Genomic DNA, 25,639 nt, shown 5'->3' on the forward strand with positions numbered 1-25,639 from the left:
AAGGAGAAGGGGACGGCAGAGGATGAGATGGCTAGATAGCATCACCGATGCAATGAATATGAACTTGAGCACGCTCCGGGAGAGTGCGCAGGACAGGAAGGCCTGGCGTGCTATGGTCCATGGGGTCACGAAGAGTCGGACACGACTGAACGCCTGAACAACAACAACTCTGCATTACAATTAAAGTCTGGAGGAACTTTGGACTAAACATCAGTGCATGAAGAATCCAATCAGAAAGAAACTGAGAAGAGACAAAGGTATAGAAAATGAACACAGCTGATTTTGTATAGCATCCATTAAATAAAACAAAACATGAAATAAATAAAAGTATGAATTCAGCTTTAAGTGTTAGCTAATTGGAATTAAACTCCCTATCCAGACCCCATTTATGTGGATTAATTTAGTTCAATTAGGAAGAGAAAGAAACCAAACTGGAATGGAAGGATTTAAATTCAGATTATGCAGATCCAGAAATGCTAAATCCATTTTGCTGAACTTGGATCAAGTTGATTTATTGCGCATGCCATTCATCCCTTCCAATATTTTCTTCCTACAAGTCCTAATACTCAGGAAAAAGGCACAGAAGTTAAATGGCCTTTCCTTTCCCAAAGTTTTGTTTCCCAAGTCTGTGGTATGTTCAGCATACCATACAATCCCCAAATGGGTTGTATCCAATTTGAAACAAACACAAAACTTCTAAAATTTGAACAACGGTTTTCATATGCCTCAAATTCCTGAGCCTATGTGACAGGACGGTGTATAAACTTCAGTAATATTTTATAATTCAGTTCTGGAGTTCAGCATGTTAGATGTAAAAACATCAAATGTGGGGACATCATAGTGAAATTTGGCTGGCATTTCAGTTTTGTAATACCCAGGTTTGGCATTTCAGTTTTGTAACATCCAAGGCAATCATATTGGCAAGCTATAAGGCTAAGCAGACTTCATACTCCCCTTTGCATTGGCAAGATTGTCTTGTTGACCCAGCACCTACAGCCATGATGTTAGAGTCATTCCTGTCACCAGGGTCTGGTGTTGCGATACATATACTTTTGAAGGATCCTTTTGGCTTCGTAGGGACCCCCTGCAATTGTCCAGAGTGGCTTCATCTGCCATGGGCTCCTAGCCACATTGCACCATCCCTTGTTCTGCTGCAGGAGGAGTGTGGCCGTGCAATGGTCACTTTTGCAGGAGAGGTGGCTATTCGTCAATGCTAAATCACCACAGTCCTTAGTCCTTTCTGAAAGGGCTGGAGCAGCAAGATTCTGGGAGTCCATCCTTTGAAGTGAAGATTCTTGCTGAGCTGTCTCTCCCACCTGGGTGGTTGGTTCTGGGTGGTCTGGATGGCTGACCACCACCTTGTCTGGCCTACTGGAGAAAAAAATGACATCATCCTGACAGATCAGGGACGGTACAAGGGTCAGTGGCAGCAAATATACTTCATTGTTATGCAATGCTTTAAGTCAGGGGTGTTGAACATCTTTCAGCTGACAGCCGAATTCAATTTCAGAGACGTCTCAGTGGCTGCTTTCCAGTGGTGAATTGGGCCAAAGACAAAAATGGGCAAAAACAAAGGGGTGGGGCTAACATACCAAAAATGCCAGCCTTACAGCCCGCAACTAAGCCAGCATAGTGTAGTGGCTAAAGTGTTGGACTGGAAGTTGGGAGATCTGGCTTCTAGTCCCCACTTGGCCATGGAAGCTCACTGGGTGACTTTGAGCCAGTCACAGACTCTCAGCCCAACCCACCTCACAGGGTTGTTGTTGTGAGGATAAAATGGAGGAGGGCTAGGTACGCCACCTTGGGTTCCTCAAGGAGGAAAAAAGGCGGGATATAAATGTGATAGATAGATAGATAGATAGATAGATAGATAGATAGATAGATAGATAGATAGAAGCACTTCAACCTTTCAGAATGGGGAGAAAAACTTGAAAAAGCCGGGAGACCACTGAACAATCAGCGGTGGATAAATTGATTCAAACATTTCAGATTTCATGTAGGCAATTTCAATTCTGAATGGCTAGAACCTTTCTCCCTAACAGTCAAAAGGTAGAGAAGCAGAAAAGTCACACACACACACACCCCTGTAGCCTGAAGTGGAACAGTCCATTCTATCACCTCATTCTACCGCATGTGTAAACCCAGCCTCAGGTACACTTTCTCTTATTGTCAAGGGGCCTTGGAGGCCTATCGTCAGGCAGAAGTGTGAGATATAAATATTCTAAATACACGCAGGGAGTAATCCTATGGGGATAAACGTCAACCTCCGAACTTGGAGGTGACCGCCTGTCCAATGCATGGTGAGTGGAGTGTGGAGACGATCTTCTCCTCCGTACTCTGGCTGCCCTGCATTAGCAGCTAGACAGTGGATTTCGGCTGTCTAGCCGAAGCAGTTGGGGAGGGGGAGATGGCCAGAAGATGCATAGGAAGTGTCGTTAACAATGCTTCCGCTCTCCCAGCCCCTCCCCACCCCCGGGAACACTCCCTTTCCTCCTGCTCTACGCTGCTCTTATGAGCGCGAAGCCCAGGACGATCCACACCGCCTACAAGGTGGCAGGGGATGGGACGGGGAGGTGGTTTTCTGGGAATTGACCTCAGAGTGCGGGCTTCAAGGTCGGTTCCTGAAAACTGAAAAATCCTATGGCCATTTAGCCTCTGTCTAGCAGCCATAGGATTGTGCCCCAAGGGCACAATCCTATGCATGTTTAGACAGAAAAAGTCCTGCATTCCCCAGCCATGCTGGCTGAGGAATGCTGGGAACTGTAGGGGTATTTTTTGTCTAAACATGCATAGGATTGCTCCCTAACAATATCAGTTTATGAGAGGCATAGCTTAAAATGTACAAACAAAAGCCACAAGGAGGGAAGTGGAAGAGGGATATCTTACTGGCTTTCTGAACCCATAGGCTTTTTTGGTGGTCCAGGGATGTCCTTTAGATGACCTACAGAAATAGGAAGAAAACCAAGCACATATCACATTTGATAGCATGGATGCTACAATATTTTCCTCACACACTCCCTTGTCCTGGAAGGCAGCACGCTATGTCAAGAGTAAAAATGTGGAAAAGGCATCCAGAACTGGGCAAAACTGGCTCTTGCACAGGAATGCCTCTGAGGCCTGAAATGTTAGCAAGTAACAAATCAAATGTTATCTCCACCAGTTGGAGCCCCACCATTTTGCATGGCTGGAATTGCTTTGCACAAGCATAGAATGTTGTACTGAAGGCAAGTTTCAGTATCCTGAAAATCACCACTTTTCAAAAAGAAACATCCAAGCCAATGTTTTCTGAATAGGAATACAGAAAGCTTCCTTATGAATAGGTCAGACTATTTGTCCATCTAGCCCAGTATTATTTACTCATGGACAAAGTACATGTTTTACATGCATAGAAGTCCAAGGTTCAATCCTTGGCTTCTCCAGTTGAAGGATCCAGGTAAGAGGGATGGAAAGAACCCATGCTGGAGATAGCACGAAGCTGCTGCCAGTTAGAGTAGGCAATACTGGGCTAGATAGAGCAATGGATTGACAAAGAATACAGAGAGTTCATATGTTTTTCATATATAAATTAGACAAGCACCGTAAAGGTCTCCACAGGCTGAGGTGATACAAAAATATTAATTACTAAGTGAGTCCTGCAGGGACAAGGATCCTAAACTGTCTTGAGTAAAATTATTTACCCCAGGCCTTTGAGATAAAGCTGGGTAGGTATCTGAAAAAAGATAGTTCACTCAGTGGTATAGTGCTAAATTTTGACGACAGCCCCCACAGCCAAGGACAGTCCAAACCTGGAGGCAACTGTGTTGATCCATATCAACAAGGTCTAGGAGTTTACATCCACTAGGAGCAGGTCTTTTGTAAAGCCAAAGGATCTTAATTGCCCATTCAAGCAACGTGCTATGAAAGGTGCTGACGTTGCATCCCTGCGAACCCTGGCTCCGCTACACACCACCGAAACCCAGCAGACTTCACTCACTCGCAGACTTCACTCACTCTTCTGAAGGTCTTCCAAAATTGGGGCAGAGTTTTCGAAACGGCTGTAAGAACACTTCTGAGCCATTAGGACGTCCTTTTGAGGGCTCTTCCTAGAGGATGGGAGGGGAAAGACAAGCGGGAGGGTGGAGATGATGAGGCAGCAGGAAGCAATGGGTAGGGCGGAGACGCCAAGCAAGGACGCAATGGGGGCAAGGGATATGCCATAGGGGAGAGATGCGTGGGATGAAATCAAGGAGGTGCTGCTCAGATTTCCGTGCTCAGAAGAATATTTACTAATTTACAACATTTTTCAGCCACCGATCCACAAAGTTCTCTGGGCAGTTTACAAAAGTTAGGAATCAATAAAAATAATAATCATATCAAAAGTTGTATTAATAATGTTTTAATGTAACATTGATCCATCAAAATTCAGTCTAAAAAGCAGTCTAAAACCAGCAGAGGGGTGAAATAATTAGTGCCAACCAAGATCTAAAAATGCACTTTAAAACATGTAACTAAAAAAGCCTGGGAAAATAAAAAGATCTTCACCTAGCAGCAAAAAAGATCATAACATGGCATCAGGTGAGCCCAAGGAGGGCTTTCTAAACCTGGGGCACCACCACCCAAAAGGCCCCTTCCCTAAGTCAGTGGTCTCCAAACTTTTTTGATCGCACACACCTATCAGTGAAAAATTTTTGAGCATGCACCCCCAATATATATTTATTTATGAATTATATATGTATTACTGTACTAAGATATTATGTACATTATAAACATACACAAAAAATAAGAATTAAACAGGATGAGATAAAGATAAAATAAACATTTAAAAAAAATTTATTAACGGTACAAAAAACCTTTTTGCTCTCACTTAAAACATTATTATTAATATATTCTGTAAATCCACAACTGTGCACACACTGTTGCTATACGCTGATGATCAAGCGAGCACACCACTGTCAACTTGCAAGGAGGGATTAGGTCTCTTTGCAAGGAGGGGACAGGTGTGCTTGGCCGGGCTCCTGCCTGCACCAGGGCCAGGAGTCCTGGCCACCAGCCCAGCACCCTGCCCAAAGTCCCCACTCCTTGGCCTACTGGTGGCTTGGCCTGGGTTGTTAACCCTTCCCACTCTCCCTTGGCAGGATGGAAGCAGAGAGGAAAGTAACTACTTCCTTCTCGGCTTTGAAAGGAGAGTGGGAAGGGTTAATCTCCTTTCCAGTTTGCTGAGTGGGAAGAGTTAATCTTGGCAGCCTTGCACACAACACAGAGGCAGCTCATGCACCCCAGTGGATCATCTTGCACACCCCACTTTGGAGACCACTGCCCTAAGTAACCACCTGCCTCACCTAATTTAATGCAGGCCCTGGAGAAGGGCCTCAGATGAAGATCTTAAAGACTGGGGAAGATACATGCAGGTGGAGGCAACCTTTCAAGTAGCCTGTCCCCAAGCCATTTAGGGCTTTAAAGGGTTAATACCAGTGTTCTGAACTGGGCCCAGAAACAGACTGGGAAACAGTGCAGGTGACAAAACACTGGAGTGATGTGATCAGATCTATTAGATGTTGAAGTGGGGAGTTCCTGGGGGTAAATGAGCAGCACTGGATTTACTTTACCTTGTGCCTGAGGAAGGTTGAACTCTATTCCCTCCACATTTCATTCTCACAACCCTGTAAGGTAGATTAGCTCAAGAGACACAAGTGTTTCATACCTGAGGCTTTGCAGGTTTGAACGAGGGATTTTCTGGGTCTAATGTTAATGCTCTATTGTGTACACTGATTCTGGAAAAAGAAAGAAGTAGGAATATCTCTCTTTGGCCATTAGTACAGTGGATGGTGGTCTCAGGACCACCTTGAAAAAGCTCTGACAGAACCCAACCCAGTTGCCATTGCAGACTTGTGCCACCACAGTACTGTTTTCTGTCAAAATGGCAGAGAAACCCAGTGGTAGAAGAGCAGCTTTGCAATTACAGCACAGGTAGGGAGAGCTTGTGGCCCTCCCAATGTTGTCAGTAGACAACTCCCAGCATCTCTGACCATTGGCCACGCTGGCTGGTGATGATGGGAGTTGTAGTCCAACACATCTGGAGGGTGGGGAGGCTGCAACAGACAGTACTGGACTAGAGGATCCAGTTATCCAGCAGTATATGGTAACATCCCATGGTCTACAGTCATGATCTGTACTGACTCTTCAAGCCATATTGGACTATCGAGCCATAAGCACAGACCTAACATAACTCCAGATTCCAGACACTTCTTTTCCAATACTTTCTTCTCAGGCCAGAACTATACATTTCAATGCACACTTGGGTCCTACTGTGCGTCTTGCTCTCTCCTGGTATATTATAATGAAACTATCTCCTGATGTCCTGCTTTTTCCCACCCCACAACATTGGCCTTTTCCTGATGTCCTGCTTTTTCCTACCATAGACACCACCACAAAGATCCAATGATATATAAACAGTACTCATACTGTACTAATATATACAATAAAATAGACGTTTCATACAAAGATTAAAATTACAATAGATCAGCCTTTCCCAACCTGGTGCCCTCCAGATGTTTTGGACTTCAACTCCCATCAGGCCCAACCACCATGGCCAGTATTCAGGAATGCTGGGAGTTGTAGTCTAAAACATCTGGAGGGCACTGAGTTGGGGAAGACTGCAATAGATATTGTCAACCTCCACCTGCAGGTCACTGGTAGAAGCCTATTTCAATAAAAATTTGAAAAAGTTTATTAAACATCTATGTTTTTAATTGCATATGTAAGTACAATATAGGTACTATTTCCATATCATTGGATCTTTCTATTTGTGGTGCTGATGACTGTGGGGAGACCCTTATTGTGTGTATTTGTGTTTCTCTACTGCCCCACATCATTGGCTGGGGATGAGAAAAATGACAGGATTTCAGGACACACGTTAAGACAAGTTGTATCAAATGTTATAGACGGGGACAGAGACAGAATGTATAGCTGCCACTTACATAAGAGTTGGTACCTGAATTTACTTCCCCCCCCTCATCCCTTATTTCTTTTGTATTGTGCCCACTGAATTGTAAGACATTATTTTAAAATGGTAAACCACCTTGTGTGCATTACCAGAAAACTGGCATATAACTAGCAAATAAATAATGTAAAATCTAGTTCCCACCTCAGGTTCCAGTTTCGGTTTGCCCTCTTTGGTATTCCCCCATCCTCCAGCAATTTCTACTGAATTCAGGAGTTCATCGGGGCTTCCAAGACTGTTCTGTCTGTGATCCTTAGGTCATTCTGCAGAGAGGCTGTTACTCAAAAGCCTCACCCCAAGTGGCTGTATTTCAGGAGAACAAAGGAAACCAATAAAACCTACAGAGTGTCCAAGATGATAGAAGCCTCGACCTGGTGATATAAAAGGAAGGTCCACTTTTGTCCCAGCTTGTACAGGCCCATCTGCTGCCACGCTTGATTTTCTTCAGAGCTGGACCACACATGCATGTATTACAGGAGACAGCTGATTTAGAGTTATTCTAGAAGGTATCAGATGTGGAACAAAAAAACCCAGAAAGAACACCTTATTGAAATTTTTTTAAAAATTCCAAACTTTATTGAAATGTAAACAAAAATTCATATTTTTCCATGCCAGACACCAACAGCTGAAGTCAGTTCGGAGTCTCAGGTGCTTGGATAAGAAGGGGTAGTAGAGAAGGGGATTGAGACAAACCTCAAGAAGGGATGCTGTCAAGTTGCCAGGTAAAAGGGGAAGGGGTGTACTGGGAGTTCTCCACAACATAACAGCTTTAAAGTCTGTTTTGTTCTAAGGAGCAGCGATGGCATGGAATAAGAGACATTTCCTAGAGCGAAGCTGTTACTGTGCTTAAGGTGCTAGGCAAAATTCTAGTTTGTGTACAGTCTTCCTCTTCCAGTGGCTGCCATACTCAGTTTCACTTTTTCCGTTAGGAAAATGGGGTGGGGGAAGAGGGAAGAAGAGTAGGCACCCAGGGAACTGCCATGCTAGGTCAAACCAAAGGTTAGAAGCTTTGAGAAAGAAAACGTTCAATTCCTACAGACCTGATGAAAATAGACACCCCCATTTGTCCTCAGCATCTGGTGATTAGAGATACACTGCCTCTGAACTTGGAGGGTCCATTTTTAACCATCAAGGCTGTCGCTGACAGACCTACAGGTTTATATAATGCTTGTGAAGCAGTGTCATTCAGGTGCCTGGCCTACAAGGAAGTTACTATGAAACCAAATTAAAAGCAACCCAAGCCAGACACTCAAGGAATTTAGATGGCTGTTAGGTTGGTTGGCTTAAAAAAAGGTATTAGACAAATGTATGGAAGATAGGTCTATCATCAGCTTTTAAAAATGATAACTTAAAACAGGCGGGCAGAAGGAAGATGGAAATCTATTGGAAGATCTCAAGAATGATTACCAGTAGATTGCCAAGGTTTTGGCTATCAGTTGTAAAACAACAACAGCAACAACAGAAAAGCTCCCACTGCCTTCTAAATGAGGCTGCTGAGATAGAAGAAAGCTGGGGGCGGGGGACGAGGAGTGGATTTGTGTGCAACAGGACTATCACCTCAATTCTGGTACTGAAAAGAAATTCCTGGGTTGAGCATGTGTACAAAAGATCATAAGAAGAGCCCTGCTGGATATGAGCAAGGGATCATCTAGTCCAGCATTGTTCACACAGTGGCCAACCAGCTGCCCATGGGAAACCCACAAGCAGGACATGCAGCACAATAGCACCCTTCCTGTTCACGTTCCTCACCAGGTGGTGTACAGAGGCATACTGCCTCTGATACTGAAGGTAGCAACTAGCCATCATGACTATTAGCCTTTCATAAATTTGTCTAACTCCCTTTTAAAGCCATCCAAACTGGTGGCCATCACTACACCTTGTGGTAGTGAATTCCATAGTTAAACTCTGCACTGGCCTGGTTCCCATTTAATGACAGTCCAGAGTACAGTTTGAGTATGGGTTGTCATTGAATCGTGGGTCATTACATGCAAACCCTGAACTATGATTTCACTATGGGTTGTTAACGTGAACGAGTTCACAAGCCAACAACAAACCATGGGTTCTCTTCCTGAGTTCTCTTCCACAACAACCCATTTATTCAATGACAACTCATACTCAACCCATACTCTGGATGGGTTCACATGATCACAGAGGGAAAATAAGACACAGTGGCTTATTTTCTCCCCCTGCTTGCGCAGTCTGCAAGCTGCCTAATTAGCGTAATTACCCTTACCAGGCGTGGGTTGTTGTGATGTCCGAACCTGGCGAGGGTGGGTGGCTGGGGTGGTGTACAAATCGCCCTGAAACCCATAGCTTATTCTAGGGTATCAGGGTGGTTTGTAAACCATCACTTATTTTCCCTCCGTTATCATGCAAACCCAGTCTCTGGGTTGTTGTTACATGTGAACCAGGCCACTGCGTGAAGGACTTCCTTTTGTCTGTCCTGAATCTTGCACCATCCAGCTTTATGGGATGACCCCAGGTTCTAGTATTATGAGGGAGAAAAATGTCTCCTTATCCACTTTCTCCACACCATGCATAGTTTTATAAACCTTGCAAGGTGCCTTGGTCCTTAATTCTAAGAGTTTGTTCCCCTCTACTCAAGCCACTAATTTGCACTGGGCTTCAGTTGGTGGACCTCAGGTTTCTAATAAAAAGGAGACCCATCAGGCCTGAAGTCTGCTCGACCCTGACTCAAAATGTCAGGCATGTGCCTCCAAGTCCCAGATGCCAAGGACAAACAACAGCAGGATATCTATCACCCTCACAATCAGCTTGTGAGCTTGGGGTCAACTGGATGGCTGGTTAGAAGCCAAAAGCAAGATTCCGTGGTCTGCATTATAGCTGTGCCCATGCTGTCTGATGGCACAACTACGCAACCTACATGGGGTTACACCTCCCACAAGAACAGCCCACATGGCCACATGATACAATTGGTGTTTTGCCAACATAAGCAGGCGACAAAAGACCATACAGGGTGACTGTTGGCACATGAAATGGACAGTGCTTCAGCCACGTCTGCTTCCAACTCCTCTCCTCTCCTGCTCTGTGCCTCTTTTAATCGGGTGGTGCTAGTTATATCTAGGGTACAAAATAAACCTTGTTCATGATATGCAGTGGTGGGTACTCCACAGTTCCGCAATTTCACTACAAAGCTAGGGAACATGGTATTGGGTTTCAGATTTAGCAACCCGAGACTCTGAGTTTACATCAAGTAATAGGAGCAAGTCATTTTGGCTGTTATGCAAAGATAGGCTTGAAATCAGGTACTAAATCCCAGAAGCCAGAGTGGGGGAGTCTGAGCAGGAATTAGTGTTTGGAAGGCAGGCTCCAATACCCAGAACATGAAACGTTACTACATTTTTATCTTACCCTTCTCCAAACTGATTAGGGAAGCATACATGGCATATCCCATTCCCATTTTATCCTCACAACAACCCTGTGAGGTAGGTTAGGCTGAGAGAAAATCACTGGCCCAAGTCACCCAATGAGCATCATGGCAGAGTGGAGATCTGAACCCAGGTCTCTCCAGTCCCATTCCAACACCCCACCCACTATACCAAACTGGCTCTATAGTTCCTTGCTCCTTATATTAGCACAACTACCAGTTAAGGAAACATCTACATTATGAAAGCTAAGCAACTATTTTATGTACATTGTTAGACAAGTTGCTGCTTTTCCTGGCACAGAGTTTGGGCAACCTTGGCACACGTTTGATTTTTTTTGTCCTCCCTATCTCACACAGCCCTGACTGCACATACATTTTGCTTATCTGGCAAATCAATTATCTGTTTTGCATGTCTGGTTCCCAACACCTTTCTCTTTCTTGATGCTACAGATAAATTCCTTCTCTCCAAGGCACGCAAGCCCCGATCCTCATTCTTGGCTCCTTGTTTCCTTCTTTGTCCTCTGAAACCATCCGTTTTCAATCCTGGACCTGAAAATAAAGCTCAGAACTTCTGCTTCTCCAGCTGAGGTAACCGTTTATAAGCCTCGTAAAGGCTTCACTTGCTTTGGGAGTACAGAAGCAACTGCTGTCAAGTTCTCAAGCCCCCAAAGCGATTTCCTTTTTAAACTACACAGCAACACACGTAACAGACAAAGGGGCAAAACTGTCCCTACAGACCAAACAACATCCAAAAAACAACAGACAACAGACCTGGCAGACTGTAAAGCAGAGGAAGATGGGAGAACAGGGCAAGGCTGAAGCTGCAGAGAAGGATCAAATGCTTGAATGGCCTAATGGATGATCAGTAGAGTTTTGGGGAGCTGTATAACTGCAGTGGGCTTCATTCAGTTCTCTCTCTGCAGATGCTTGGCCTGAGCCCCATAGAGAGGGACTCTTGTCAGCAAAGCCTAATTTATAATTTGGGTGGGGAGTGGGGGAAACTGCTATTAGGATGGAATTGCATGTTTATGGAATTGCATGTTTAGACAGAAAAAAGTCTCACAATTCCCAGCATTCCCCAGCCACCTTAGTGTGCTCTGGATGTTTGGAGAAAATAACGTTCCACTTAAAAAGGAACAACTTTAGTCACACACAGAACCCAATTTTGGCTCCTCTTACTCTCCCACCAAACCAAAACGTTGGTAAATACTTCTTGCCTGCATTCAAAACCACTAGGAGTTAACTGGGGAAAGAAGCACTAAAGTGCACGAAATGATTTTAGGCTGAGAACAAGTGGGGCGATAGCTGGGCTGAAATCTGCTTTTTTTCAGGATGCCCCTCCTTACGGCAGGGGCGTTGAACCTCTTTCGGCCCAAGGGCCAAATTCAATTTTGGAGATGTCCTTCGGGATCACATTCCAGTGGTGGGTGGGGCCAAGGGCAAAAGGGGGCAGGGCCAAAACACCCAAAATACCAGGATGTTTTAGCTGAAAGCTCTTACTGCCAGTAACTAAGCCTTAGCAGAGGCAGTTCAACCTTTTAGAATGGGAAAAAATCCTGCACAAAATCCAGGAAACTACCAACTATTGACTGTCAGGGGAAAGGGGCTGGAGTGAGACCCCAGGTGGGCTTGATTCAGCCTGCACGCCTGGGGTGCAACATTCCTGCCTTATGAAAACATCATTCCCATTTCCAGAGGGGTTGACCACACAGGAGAGGGTCCCAGGCTCACTCCCCAGCAGATCCACTTAAAACATCTCAGGTGCCAGGGCTAAGAAAGATCCCTTTCTATCAGAAACCTCAGAGAGCTGCTGCCCATCAATGCAGACACCACCGGGTGAGATGGATCAATGATCTGAGCTGGTATAAGGCCACTCCATTTGTTCCCCTTATGAACATTTTAATCAGAGCATACTGTAACCTTATTGGGCATCTCAGTCACTCATTCCAACATAAGGGCAAAGCATGTCTAGAAAGTGGCTGAGGTGCATGATGGTCAGGGATGGGCGGAGAGGAGAAAAGGGGCCTTCTTTCAAGGTCAGGGATTGTGCTGAGGGACAAACAAGAAGGCTATGGGGGTCTCACTGAGCTCGCAGGGACTTATCCCTTGTCCAGCTTTGCAAACAGGTCCACAAAAGTTCCTCACCTACAAACCTATCTATGCTAGTCATTCATAGCAAATGGATAGTCTGAAAGAGAACAAACCAGCTCAGTTCCTTTTCACAAAAAGCTTTGCCTGGTTGCTCGAAGACAATGGCTTCGGATGCAGTAATCAACAAAACGTACCGCACACAATGGAGAGCCGCATGGCATCTTAAAGACTAAACTAATAAGTTGTGCCAGAAGCATGTTCTGTCAGATACACGATGAAAATGGTAGGACATCTCTGGTGACTAACCAAACGTTCCCCAGAAAGATCGCTGTCTCCTTTACAAAATGAGGCTGCCAGGCAAGCTGCTCTAGCTTGGGCACCTCTAAAGCAGCAGGTTCCATGTCAAAACAAGCAGGTGTTGGAAGCGCAACAAAACCAGTTTACTGGAGACAACAGTGAGATGTGGATGAACCACTGGCACCGACGCCTCTTTCACACCACTTTCCACTCCCTGAAATAAAACTACTGCCTGTTTTCAATCTAAGAAAGAAAAAATTGTGGAAGGGAGAGAAGGCCAAATGATGCCTGAAGCAGACAAGCCCAATGCCGCCGCCCCCGGTGGTAAAGCATAACCGCTTAAATAATTTGATAGTTTCCATTTAGTGGTACTCTAAAATCTGCCGTCTGAGGTGCATTACCTCGCCCTGCCTAATGGTAGACATTGCCATGATTCTTTCAGGTGTTAGTTTAGTTACCACAGGAACAACTTTTAAAAGGGAAGCCTCCTATAACTAAGCGGTAATTTACACTTAGGAGGCCACTAGCTTAGCGATGTCTTCTTTGGATCCATGATTGGCAATCACAACCCAACATTGACTGAGGAGCCCAAGGCAGGTCTATGTGGCAACATGCAGAAAGCATTTCTTGGTGTGTGTAAAACAATGTAGGGTGTTTTGTCTAGAACACCAATAATTTGCCAGCTGTAAACTCTCACCACTTTGAAACTGAAGCACTCAATAAATAATTTGAAGTTAAAGCAAGAGGATCTGCTCTTCTAAAATGTAACCAGGTTCCTTGGCTTAAGGGCTTTTGGGAATCATGGCATAAAAAAGTGAAGCAACCCCCCTAAAACACCCACCGCACACTCCCAACACTATATAAATAAACCACATCCTTACAGGTTCTACCCATAAAGCTTATAAAAAAGGAGGGGGTGAAGAAATTGGATGTAAAACCAAATCTCATTGCTAGAAAGAACTCAAGACACAAGTGGAGGCCCAACGGTTGGGGAGACACAGCAGAGACCGGCGATCAATGGCTGTTTTCAGAGCGATTCAGGGAGCTGGCAGTGGAGGGTAGGGGAAGAGAAAGAGAAAGGGAAGGAAGGAAAGGAGGAAGGAAGGGATGGGTATCAAAAACAAAAAAAGGAAGAGACAGGTTAGATCCCTGATGGACTGAGGGAAAAGCATCAAATTAAAGATACTAAAGACAATATCTCTCTTCCGAGAGCAATGTTTCTTATAGAGAAATGGTACTCTGGAAATGACCCTATGATACTTTTGATGCTGGATTAATGTTATACTACAGTAATATCAGTAGCTATAAATGGATCGAATTTTACAGTGACAGGACATACATCACAGCAGGAAGGAGGTCCATAAACTAAACAGTGAGGACTAGAGCCAACACCACTAAAGCAAGATACAAGAGCTGCTGGTGTAATTATTCATACACTATGTATGAATAATGACCGTGGTGTGTTTTGGAGTTTCCATGGGTTTCCTATGTTTTAACTATTTGGGGAGGAAAGACCAATTCAGCAAGGCAGTTCCTATGTTCCTAAGTGGGGAAGCCATATAAGCAAACTGGTCTCTGTTACAGCTGTGCCCATTCAACAGGGGCGTGGGGTTAGATGTCCAACCACTGGGCTGGATCCAACACAAGCAGAAGTCCACTCGCACAATGGGACTTCTACTCACACAATGGAACTTCCCCATTTTCTCCTCCCCCCTGCAACCCCCCGTGAACCCCCCAATTCTCCTCTGGAGGGTTCACCAGCCCTCCAGAGAAGTGGGGGGGGGGCATGCGTGGTGGTGCAGGGGGAGGGGGAAACCTGTTCGCCAGAAGGAGGGAATTGCTGGTGGAATGGCATATGGGATATAACCCTGTGTGTGATTACGCCTCACCTAAGAACAGCCCACTGAACAAAGGTGAGAGAGAGGGAGACAGAGGCAGAGAGAAACATGAATGTGTGGGCAGGCATTTCTAGGGGAGAATCAATGATCGGATAGGTTTCTTAACACTTCTGCTGCTATTCTTCCCCCATCTCCTCTTCCCTCTGCTTTTTTGCCCCAGCTTGGCTTTGAGGTTGGGAAGACACCTGCCTTGGGCAGGAGAGAACAGCCTGAGTTACAAGCTGTAGGAGAAGGGTTAAACACCCCCTACTGCTTCTCCCTGGCAAACACCAGCTCCCTCGTGTTACTTGACTAACATGGACTCGATGGTCTTATAGGCCCCTTCCAACCCTACTATTCTATGAGGCTGTGAACCCGTATCTGTCAGTGCAATGTGCAGTTCCAGCCTGAAAACTGCCTGTGACCTCCAGAATTTCTACTGCCCTCCATACTGCCAGGAACTATCTTTTAGTTTCAAAATCTCTTACACTTCTGCCTTGGGTGTCTAGATTGGTATAAATAAGGCATATTTTGCAGATTTAATCCAAATACTTCCTACATGGGCTTGATCTACTCCCCCATATGTTTATGCTTTAAGTTAGGAAAGCTGCTCCTAGTGGGGCCTCTCTTGGGAAAGTATTCTCTTGGCATTTCTGCTATTATCACTTATTTAAAGTGCCATGTAAATGGAAAAGCTTTATACAATGGTGTAGGCAAACAAGGGAGGCCTACACCCAAGCAGCTCAAAACAAAGGAAGGGGAGAACTTTAACAAAGGCCGAGTAAGAACAAATGCAGTTCAGAACCAAGCAGGTCAAAAGCTTTGTGGAGGCAAAACGGAGGCCTTTGAGGAGGGATTTAAAGGAAAAGAGGTGGTGCCGTGGAAGAGGTATGGGAGGGAGCACTGGACATCAGGAGGCAGCAAGACAGTCTAGGCAGAGCAGGGGATGTAGAACTGGAGGAACAAGTGCATGTGCAGAGATAATAAGCTTCTAAGACTGATTGACTAGGGCAGTCTCATTCATCCAAAGGGCCATCTGATTTTGCTGTTGAGGTTCAATTGGGTATAAGCACTTAAAAAGGTAAAAAAGGTAAAGGTGTCCCCAACCAGTCGTGTCCAACTCTAGGGTGCGGTGCTCATCCCCGTTTCTAAGCTGAAGAGCCAGCGCTGTCCGAAGACGCTTCCGTGGTCATGTGGCCGGCATGACTGAACACCGAGGTGCACGGAACGCTGTTACCTTTCCCGCCGAGGCGGTACCTATTTATCTACTTGCAATTTCTTGCTTTCAAACTGCTAGGTTGGCAGAAGCTGGGACTGAAGACGGGAGCTCACTCCATCACGCAGCACTCGGGTCTTGAACCGCTGCCCTGCCAACCTTCCAGTCTGCAGTTCAGCGTCTTAACCACTAAGCCACCGCGGCCGCTATATGCACTTACAGCCAGTAAAATCAGTGTCATCTCCAGGGTCAGAGGTCAGCTCCAGCCCAGGGATTTCATAATCTCTTACTCCATTTTGGATGGCACAATACTGGGGTTGGGCAAAACATTAGGCTTCATGCGTGGAGAAACTTACCCCACCTCTGTTAGGAGGGCTGCCAATGGCAAGAGAAGTGCCTGGCATTCCACATTCCAGGAACCTCTTAGAAAAAGGCCCTCTAACATGCAGGGCTGGTTGTATGTCTCAATTCCACAGGAGTGCAGCAAAAGCTCAAAATGTGGTATTAAGCACAGAATAAAGCATCCTGAAAATCTCAGCTTTCTTTCTTTTTTTAAAAAAGGAAGAATTTAGCCCTCATAGTATGGAGATATGCTTGGAGGTGTGCGGACAGTGCCTGGTGAAGTTTCAGAAGCCAGAGAAACGGCTAAATAATGGGGGTGTTTGGATGATCAGCGGGGGAAACAATGCAGCAGGGGTTGTTCCCCCCGCCCCCGCCAGTCATATGACCGGGATTACCCTAATTACCCGCGCCACGGATTGCTGTGTCGTCCGAACCCAGTGCACCATGCGGCTGCAAGCCATGGGTTGTAGGGTGGGTGAAAAATCTCTATGGCCGCGCCTCACACCGGGTTTGGACAACATGGCAACCTGCAATGCGGTGTGGGTAATCCAAAGCTATGTTGTTTCCCCTGCTTCGTACCTGGTTCGCCGCCTCTGCGAAACTGGGTCGCTGGGATCCCCATTCATCAGGTGGTGGGCAGTTGAATGCGGAGGGCAGAGGCGCAAGTTTTTCAGCAGCTCCTGCTCGTTGAGGTAAGGCTTGAGGCAGCCCCGTACCGGGGAGTTCCCCAGGCTGCTAGAGCGGGTGAGCGAGCGAGACTGGTTGAAGGGCCATGGGGGCTCAACCTCTTCCTTCAGGACTACAAGTTGGGGTAAAGAGAATAATTAACAACAAAAAGAGGATTGGTTCTCGAGTTCATAGACCAGCATTCCCCAATACAGTGCCCTCCAAATGTGTCAGACTATCATTCCCATCCCCTCCAGCCATTATGACAGGTTGCGGAAGGCCACTGCAGAGAGAGGTCACTCATTCTTATTGAAATGTAGCCACTCTGGGTCCCTTAAAATCCACGAGTGCATCACCACCACCTTTGCCTTCCAATTTGCTTGCTGCCAGGCCAAGGGCATAAGCAAATGCTGTGAACCACCTTGCTTTGCTTGGCCAGTTCCACTATGGGAAGCTCAGAACAGCTGTATTCTTGCTTATGGAAGCCCAAGTAGGACAACATTTCAGAACGTCCTCCCTGATGCAACATATCCCTGACTTCCTGGGAGCAATTTGGAACTAGCACATTCGAAAGGTGGGTGGCAAGACCTGGGAGCCTGTAGCTTATTTCCTAAGAAGGAAACCGCTTTGCTGACTCACATCCCCCAAGCTTGGAAGGTCTGCTGAGTCAAGGAATGGAATTTAGACTCTTCTTGACTGAAGGTAATCTCGGAGTTCAGACTGGCTCTTCTCATACTCCTCGGCCCCTCTTAAAACCAAACAGCTGCCCTATCCTAAGCGGGCCCAAGTGACCTATATGGAATGAGTACCACAGAACCAGGAAGACATCTTGTGCATGTTTCTCTGCCATATGACGTCAGCTGGCCCCCAACCCAAGCAGAGAAGAATGGAAGCTCACCTGGTACTTTCCACTTCCCCACTGACCCCAACAAGAAAGTGGTTTCCTTTTCCCAACTTTATACAAACATGTCCCCTCAATTTAGATACCAATTAGCCCAAGTCCCCTCTAAGAGGGAATTGCTCAGATTCATTTATCAGTCCGGAAGAAATATAACTTATAAACTCTTACATTCTCGGTCCGATAGGGAATACGGTTTTATCTCCCCCTCATGACGCTTTGGAGGCAACTTTCTCACTGGAGCTGTGGAGAGAGAAAGAAAGATGATCAAGCTTTTGAAAGATAGAAAAACATCATTGCCAAAAGATGCCTCCAGATATATTAGCTGCCACTTTCAGAAGTTGGCATTTTAACAGCTTAGATATTCTGGACAACCCAAGACCAAGCTGTGCAGATGGATGGTAGTTCTAAATTCTGTGGATAAGCAAGAGAACAGAGTCAAAGGATGGTTATTTATGAATTAATCTAGAGGAGCAGAGCATGGTTTACCTGAGTAGTAGCTAAGGCATGCTGTAGGAACCTATAATTGTTGAAAGATCTCAATGAGCATAACCCTAAGTTAAACAATTTATTCAGCAAATTTCAAGAACAATATTAGAAACCTCCACTGATCAGCTACACTTAATTATCATAATTGCCACCCCATTTCCACTTTTCACAGTGTACGGCACCTGTGTGGGGGGGGGGGAGTGAATCCTATGCAGGGATTATATGGAAAGGGATCAAAAAGAAACTGCCAGTATTGTGATGCCCTTGGTGTGACCACAGTTGAAATACTGTGTGCTGTTCTGGTTGCTGAAACTTAAAAAGGTTATTGTAGAGCTAGAAAAGGTGCAGGAAAGGGCAACAAAAATGATCAAGAAAAGATTACAACACCTGGGAGTAAAATTGTTGTAAAAGGTTATAACATTTGCACAGTTAACAGATGGAGAAATGGAGCATAGATCACCCCTTGGCAGGGTTATCTCCAGGGTGCAAAGGGTTGCCCGGACCCTTGGGGTGTGTTTTATTTTGGTTATTTGCAGTTGCGCACTTGCACAACGGCAGCTGTTCAAAATATAGAGGCTTGCCTTGCCTGGACCCTTGCATGCTGCAGTTGTCAAACAAACACGGTAGCAGTCAAGGCTACACTGGAGCAAGGATGTTTTGACAGAATGTTTTGTCCCCCACAGTTGACAGGTGGGGAAACAGAGTGTAGATCAGCCCCTTAGCAGGGTTATCCCCAGGGTGCAAAGGGTTGCCCGGACCCTTGGGGGTGCCTTGCTAGGAATCCCCACTTGCCCGAATCTCCAGCAACTCTTTTTCAGGGTGCCCCACATGCCACCCCCATTTTTGCTCCCAAATGCATTAATTGCTTCTAGTTTGACAACTATCACACTAGAAGCAGTTACTGTGTTTTGGAGTGTAAAGGGGGTGGTGTGCACGGAAACCACATGTTGCTGTCTCGGGGAGGGGTGCAGTACAAGGGAGGCACCCCCAATGTTCAGGGCAACATTTTAAATCCTGGAGATTACTCAGCTAACTGGGTGATCCTGAGCACTTTGACGGGTGGGAAAGCACTCAAGATCACCCACCTACTGGAATAAACCTGGGATTTAAAGTGTTGCCCTGATCCTTGGGGAACTCATCCTTGCACTGCACCCCTCCCCAAGTCAGCAGCAACCACGTTGGCAGCTGTCAAACTTGAAGCAGTTAATGTGTTTGAGAGTGAAAATGGGGGTGGTGTGTTGGGCACCCTGAAAAAAAGTTGCTGGGGATTTGGGCAAGTGGGGATTCTTAGTAGTCCACTCCCAAAGGTCTGGGCAACCCTTTTGCACCCTGGGGATAACCCTGCTAAGGGTTTCTTCCGGATTGGGAAATGAATCTGAGCAATTCCCTTTTAGAGGGGACTTGGGCTAATTGGTATCTAAATTGAGAGGACATGTTTGTATAGAGTTGGGAAAAGGAAACCACTTTCTTGTTGGGGTCAGTGGGGAGGTGGAAAGTACCAGGTGAGCTCCCATTCTTCTCTGCTTGTGTTGGGGGCCAGCTGTTTCTGTTTCTGTTATCTGTTTCCCCCCCGTCAACTGTGTAGCCTTGACTGTTACCTTGTATGTTTGCCAACTGCAACATACAAGGATCCAAGCAAGGCAAGCCTCTATATTTTGAAGAGCCGCAGTTGCACATGTGCACAACTGCAAATAAGCAAAATAAAACTTTTTTTTTTTTTTAAGGGAGCCATTTCCACTGGCCCAGTTTTTGTGCAAAAAAAAAAAAATTTTTTTTTTAAAGGCTCCGACTGCATTTGGGTTTGGAGCAGGGACGGGGGGGGAGGGATTTGCAGCATGAAGGGGGCAATAACAACCCCTCCAATGACAGTGAGGGGCTGTCACTGGCAAAGGGAAAGCGACACTGGGAGCAGCTTGGCTGTGACTGCCGCCTGCTCAGGAAGGGCTTCAGGGGTTTCTCTTGCCAAGTGGCTTGCTGCCTGATGTCCTTTACCCAAAATGGATTGGCATGCCTGGATTTGGATGACACATGGGGCAGTATAGAAGAAATAATAATAATAATAATAATAATAATAGGAGGAAGAGGAGGAGGAAGAGGAGGAGGAGAAGAAGAAGAAGACGACGACGATGAACACCCCATGGGTTATCAGGGTGGGTTGTTTCAGAAAAACGACTCACCCTAATGAACGCTGTCTGGGTTTCGATGACATGCTAACCCACTGTGTGTTGTGTCACCCAACAATCCATCGTGGGTTGGCATGTAGTAGAAACCCAGTCAATGAAGCTTTCCCCTGCTTGGAAATTCAGGCTATTCAGATGTCAAGAAAAACAATCTATCTCCTGAGGGTTCAAATTTAGCCACTCCATTTATTACAGATGCAGCATAAAGTCATCTCATTGCTTCCCCACTCTGGGCTGACTCAAGACCCGCAATCAGTCATGTGCTCACGTAAAGAGGTTAACTGTCACGGCGGTGTACACCATGCAAAAATGGGGACATGGCAGAGAATTTGGAATCCCGTGCTACTCGGCATGAAATTCTTCCAAAGCAACAAACTTTTTGTCCTCATCATGACACAGAAGGGGCAATGGTCAGGGTCTATAAGGGCACAATCCTAAGGGTTGTGCGCCCCAGAGACAGAGGGCTGAGAGTTTGGAGCCCTTGGCCTATCCTATGCGCTGCTGGCAAGAACCAGGCGGGCAAGAGGAGGACGCAGTCGATTTTTCCTCTGTTCCTCTCTTTAAAATACAAGAAGAAGGTAGATGGGCCTCTGAGCCCATCTAGCTGACTTAACTTTCAGTGGGTGGGCAGGGGACTGCAGAGGCCATAGGATTATGCGTATCACAGCCTCTCCCTTCTCCAGCATGCCACCTTTTCTCCCTCTGACTTCTCTTACCAGGTTGCAGTTGCAACCTCATAAGAGAAGCTTTCTGAGGTGGCTGGGATGATCCACAATTGGATTTCCTCCTGCATACTCATAGCTCTGTCTACGGGTATGGAGGAGGAGATCCACAGCATGCTATGGCACCCCAGATTCTGTGTAGAGGCCATAGAATGGCCTTCTAAAGCTTTCTGCAACTTGGCGCAATCCAAACATTTTGGACTTTAACTCCCAGATATTTTGCATTACAATTCCCATAAGCCCTAGCCAACACAGCCAATGGTCAGGGATTATGGCAGCCTTTCCTTATCCTAAAGCAACCCACATAGAATCACACAACTCCAAATTGATGTAACCAGGCACGGGACATTTGTGCCCCTGACTCACCATGCTGGTGGCTGAAAAAGCCCTGGAAAATCACAAAATTGTTCACCTGAAAGAAAAAATAAAATAAAATCAAGAAAAAACAAAGAAATTCACCCTACCCCACTACATATTTTAGAGCCCCCTACAGTACAGAGCCCCCTCCCCCCACTTTGGACATAAATTTATTAATGAAAAGCAGCATACAAATAAACAGATGGCAATTATTTTCCTTGTTTAGATTGCAGCCCCTCCGTCTCTATGATGGTTAACACTGGAGGTGTTTTTTTTTGTTTCCGTCCCTCTTTCTATGAAACAATACTGACATCTCTCAACCAACATTCTTACCGAAAAATGTGATAAGCAAATGCTGCAATCAAACATGCAACAACAAGAAGTGCCCAGATTCTAACAGGTGTCCAATGTTTTATCTCCAAAGATCCCCAAAGACTGGAGAATGCCTGCTGTGTGTTATAACTATAAGGAACTCTAAAGGGTAAAAAGGTAAAGGTGTCCCCAGCCAGTCGTGTTCAACTCTAGGGGGTGGTGCTCATCTCCATTTCTAAGCCGAAGTGCCACCGCTGTCCGAAGACGCTTCCGTGGTCATGTAGCTGGCATGACTGAACACCGAGGTGCATGGAACGCTGTTACCTTTCCTTTAAATGTTTTAATATTACATCTGCCCATAAACCTATATGCAACTGGAGACCCTGAGAATGGTCATAGCACAATACAAACTTCCAGTTCTGAAGGTAAGCAGGTCTGGCCTTGTAAACGGCCTAGATGGGAGACCGTCACTAAGCCCGGAGCATCTTGGAGGAAGGGTGGGATACAATAAAGAGAATAAATTTGACTCCTGTGACTTCTTCTGGATGTTACACTGGGACAGAACCCATTAAGGTCCCCTTCACAGCTATTTCCACCTTCTGAAGGGCCACTCACATCTCACTCCAGTGACTCCAGTATCTCTGTGGCTTAAAAACAAGCACTTTCTAGCTTGCAGAAGGTTGCTGGGGTGGGGGTGGGGATGTCCTGCCCTGGTTAAGCAGGGAAGCAACTTTGCCTAAGGTACCTCAAATGACAGAACTGCAGCATGAAGAGAAGGCTTGCTCCATCATAAAGAGAATGGCTCACCTGGGGGATAGTGTCACTGAGGTTATAGTGTTTCCGGAGGAAGCACAGGAGTTTCTCCGAGGGCCGGTCTACTGCCAACTGGTGAGGCTCCACTCGCTCTTTCTGAGGGAAAAGACAGGTGAAGATGTAGACTGAGGAATACAACTTGCAGCTCAGGAGGGAATGTTGAAATGTAGGAGCTGTCTCTAAATCCTCAGTTGCAGGGCCAGTGACAAGAGAAATGTACTTGCCGTGGGGGTGGGAAAGGGCTACAGCTACCTGCCCACAGGTTCTTAATTTGGGGGCTTCAGCTCTTGCCAATGCCTAAAGGCAGCTTTGCCAGTTGGAGGGGGACTTGGTGATTGTGTAGCAACTGGCTGAAAGGCTCCTCCTCCTTCCTCCTGGAAGGAACCAAGTACACAGACAACGGCTCTACTGAGGCCACTTCCCTGGCTCTTCCTCCCTTAACCAGTGAACCTTTATTCATCAAGATGTTTATACCCTGTTCTTCCACCCTCACCCCCACCAAAGGGGCCTATTATAACACACAAGAAATCAATAAAACAAAGGCAAACAGCAGAAGTATCCTGGAAGCTCAATCCATGTGAACTGGTTAGGCTGTGAAGCAACTCACTGTACAAGTGTTAGCAAACAGTCCCTCAGCAGTACAAGAGCTCCCACCAACCTCATCCACATCAACCAGGCTAACTGAATGAATTAGTGCCAAATGAAGAGCCATCCACATTGGTTTCATACAGCTTGAGCATTCCAGAGATATTTAGAACAGCTCTGGGACCACAGGAACTACCACAACAACTAGATGAGATCGATTCTCACGGAGATAAGACCTTCTCTGGAGAAGACTCTGTGGAGAGACTTTACTTCAGGCCCACTGCCAAACTGATCACCCTATTTGGGATCAGGAAAGAGATCTCCCCACAGATCTGATTCGCTAACTGAGGGACTTTGGCCTTTCCATGTAGCAAGGTTTAAACAGAGTGGCTTGGCCCAGTCTGGATATCATATTGCAGGGCTCCTCCAGAAAAAAAAAGAAAAAAGAACAGGGAGCCGTACTTGCAGCATGTAATGGAAGAGCTCCTTGCCATAGCCATGCCTCTGGAGGGACTCATGAATGTAGAAGTCCAGTACGCACAGTGGTTCCACTTCATTGTGAACTCCGTGACGATCCTTAAAGAAAGGCGAGAGACTTGCAAGGTGTGTTTCTGTGTGGAAGACTGAGCATGCAGGGTGAGAGACTGAGCCACCTATTACATTGCATGCTAGCCTCCACTCTCATTTCTGAGGGGACCCACCCTCTGAGCCCCAATGCTCAGACACTCTGCCTAAATTAGGAGTTTGCACACTTGGTGCCAGACACTGCTTGAGAGACATGCCACCTCCCCCTACACGCACACACCCCAGGTGAGAGGCAATTTTACCCAGGGCACGTAATACCATTAAAAACAAAAACAGCCCCTCTATCTCAGTAGCGCACTATTTATAAAAATATGCCTTTCTTCTGCCTACTGCACACGTATATATTTCAGCCACTTTCAATGTTACCATGGAAAAGCCAGACAGTTGTTTCTACTGGCACTTCCCTACTGCTCAGGCCTCCCACACAGTGGCCGCGTTCAGATGATGGCAGGGGCCAAAGAACCCCTGTTCTTTGTTCTCCCACCCACCCCAGCGCCGGTCATGCAACTGCATTTTACATAATTACTTGTGATATAGTGCAGGTTGCTTTGTCATCCAAAGCTAGTGCACGGTGCAGCAGGGGTGACTTCATACCCACCCCACAACCCCTACTGCAAGTCATGGGTTATAGTGTGAGTATGAAGCAACCCCCACCACACTGTGCACCAAGTTTGGACAACACAGCAACCCATGCTGCATCGCGCGTAATTATGTAGATCAGTTGCACAACTGACATGCACGGGGGCGGGGAAAGAACTAACAATGGGCTCTTTTGCCCCCTGATCGTCCGAACCCAGCCAATGTCATGGCTAGGATGATAACAACAACCTACGGTTTGTTAACCATGGATTACTTGGGAGCATGTGGGAATGAGCGAGCGTGCTGGTCTTGCTCACTCCTGGTTTTCTAAACCCAGAACATCCTGTTGCTGGGCTGTTTTCATGACATGCAAACCCGGAACTCAGGGTTGTTGAGGGAGAAACAATCCCAAGTTAAAACTGAACAACAAACCGTGACGTGCGAACCCAGAACTCTGGGTTGTTTCTTCCCCAACAACTAAGAGTTCTGGGTTCGCACGTCACGGAAGCAACTTAGGAATGGGGAGTTCCTGATTATTAAGTGGAAGTGAGTGAGAGGTCAGGAGGCAGCAGGCTCACTCCCTCCCACGTGGTCACAACTACCCATGGTTTCAACAAACCACAGGTAGTCATATGTGCGAAACGGGCCAGTCTCTTGAACCCCAGTATATTAAGTGCTCCACTCTAGGAAATGATTGTCCACACCATCCTTCCCCAACCTGGGGCCCTCCAGGTGTGTTGGACTACAACTCCCATTACCTCCAGCCAGCATATGGATGATGGGAGTTGTAGTCCAACATACCTGGAGGGCCCCAGGTTGGGGAAGGCTGGTGCAGACAGTTGGGGCTCTTTTCCCTAGGAACATTACATGTTATTTTTTCACCAGACAACGATTTGGGCCTGATGAGTATTGCCAAATCTAGGTGTGTGTTTTTCAAAACACCGATAATGGTCCCCACAGACATGTAATACAATCCAAGATGATGGTGCCCTATCTCAAAATTCTGAAGTAGGGCACCATCATCGTAGGTTTTAAATTAGGCATGGCTGGTATAGCCAGAATGCACTGCAAAATCTAAGAATGGGGCACCCTTGGGATGCCAGGCACGGATGCCTTGCTCAGAAGCCAACAGAACCTAGCCTTTTTATTGCTATTATGATTATGTTGAATACAAGTAACAAACAGTTAACAGGCAGAACAATCCCCAGACACCCATCCTCCCAACCACCCCTGAAACAAGAAAGAAAAACCATTTATTCCTCC

The 25,639-nt window shown here is 46.1% G+C and overlaps 1 protein-coding gene across 3 annotated transcripts in view; it reads right to left on the bottom strand.

The window, feature by feature from the left end:
* Positions 1–261: 261 nt before the first annotated feature.
* ATAT1 (alpha tubulin acetyltransferase 1) overlaps positions 262–25,639 on the bottom strand; it is a 36,713-nt gene continuing 11,335 nt past the window's right edge. Inside the window, exons 5-12 of one of the 3 annotated variants that reach the window (XM_084830411.1) lie at positions 23,675–23,788; positions 22,622–22,723; positions 21,512–21,557; positions 17,926–17,997; positions 16,770–16,989; positions 3,991–4,082; positions 2,887–2,941; positions 262–1,371 (exon numbers count right to left, since the gene is read on the bottom strand). In XM_084830411.1, coding sequence (XP_084686537.1) covers positions 1,020–1,371; positions 2,887–2,941; positions 3,991–4,082; positions 16,770–16,989; positions 17,926–17,997; positions 21,512–21,557; positions 22,622–22,723; positions 23,675–23,788 — 1,053 coding nt within the window. In that variant the 3' untranslated portion in view covers positions 262–1,019. The remainder of the gene's footprint in view (positions 1,372–2,886; positions 2,942–3,990; positions 4,083–16,769; positions 16,990–17,925; positions 17,998–21,511; positions 21,558–22,621; positions 22,724–23,674; positions 23,789–25,639) is intronic. The other 2 variants (XM_084830412.1, XM_084830413.1) reach the window with 2 other exon arrangements.

The sequence above is a fragment of the Heloderma suspectum genome, chromosome 2, assembly GCF_057233095.1.
Source record: "Heloderma suspectum isolate Gila_16-S chromosome 2, 16-S_ref, whole genome shotgun sequence".
Lineage (NCBI taxonomy): Eukaryota > Metazoa > Chordata > Lepidosauria > Squamata > Helodermatidae > Heloderma > Heloderma suspectum.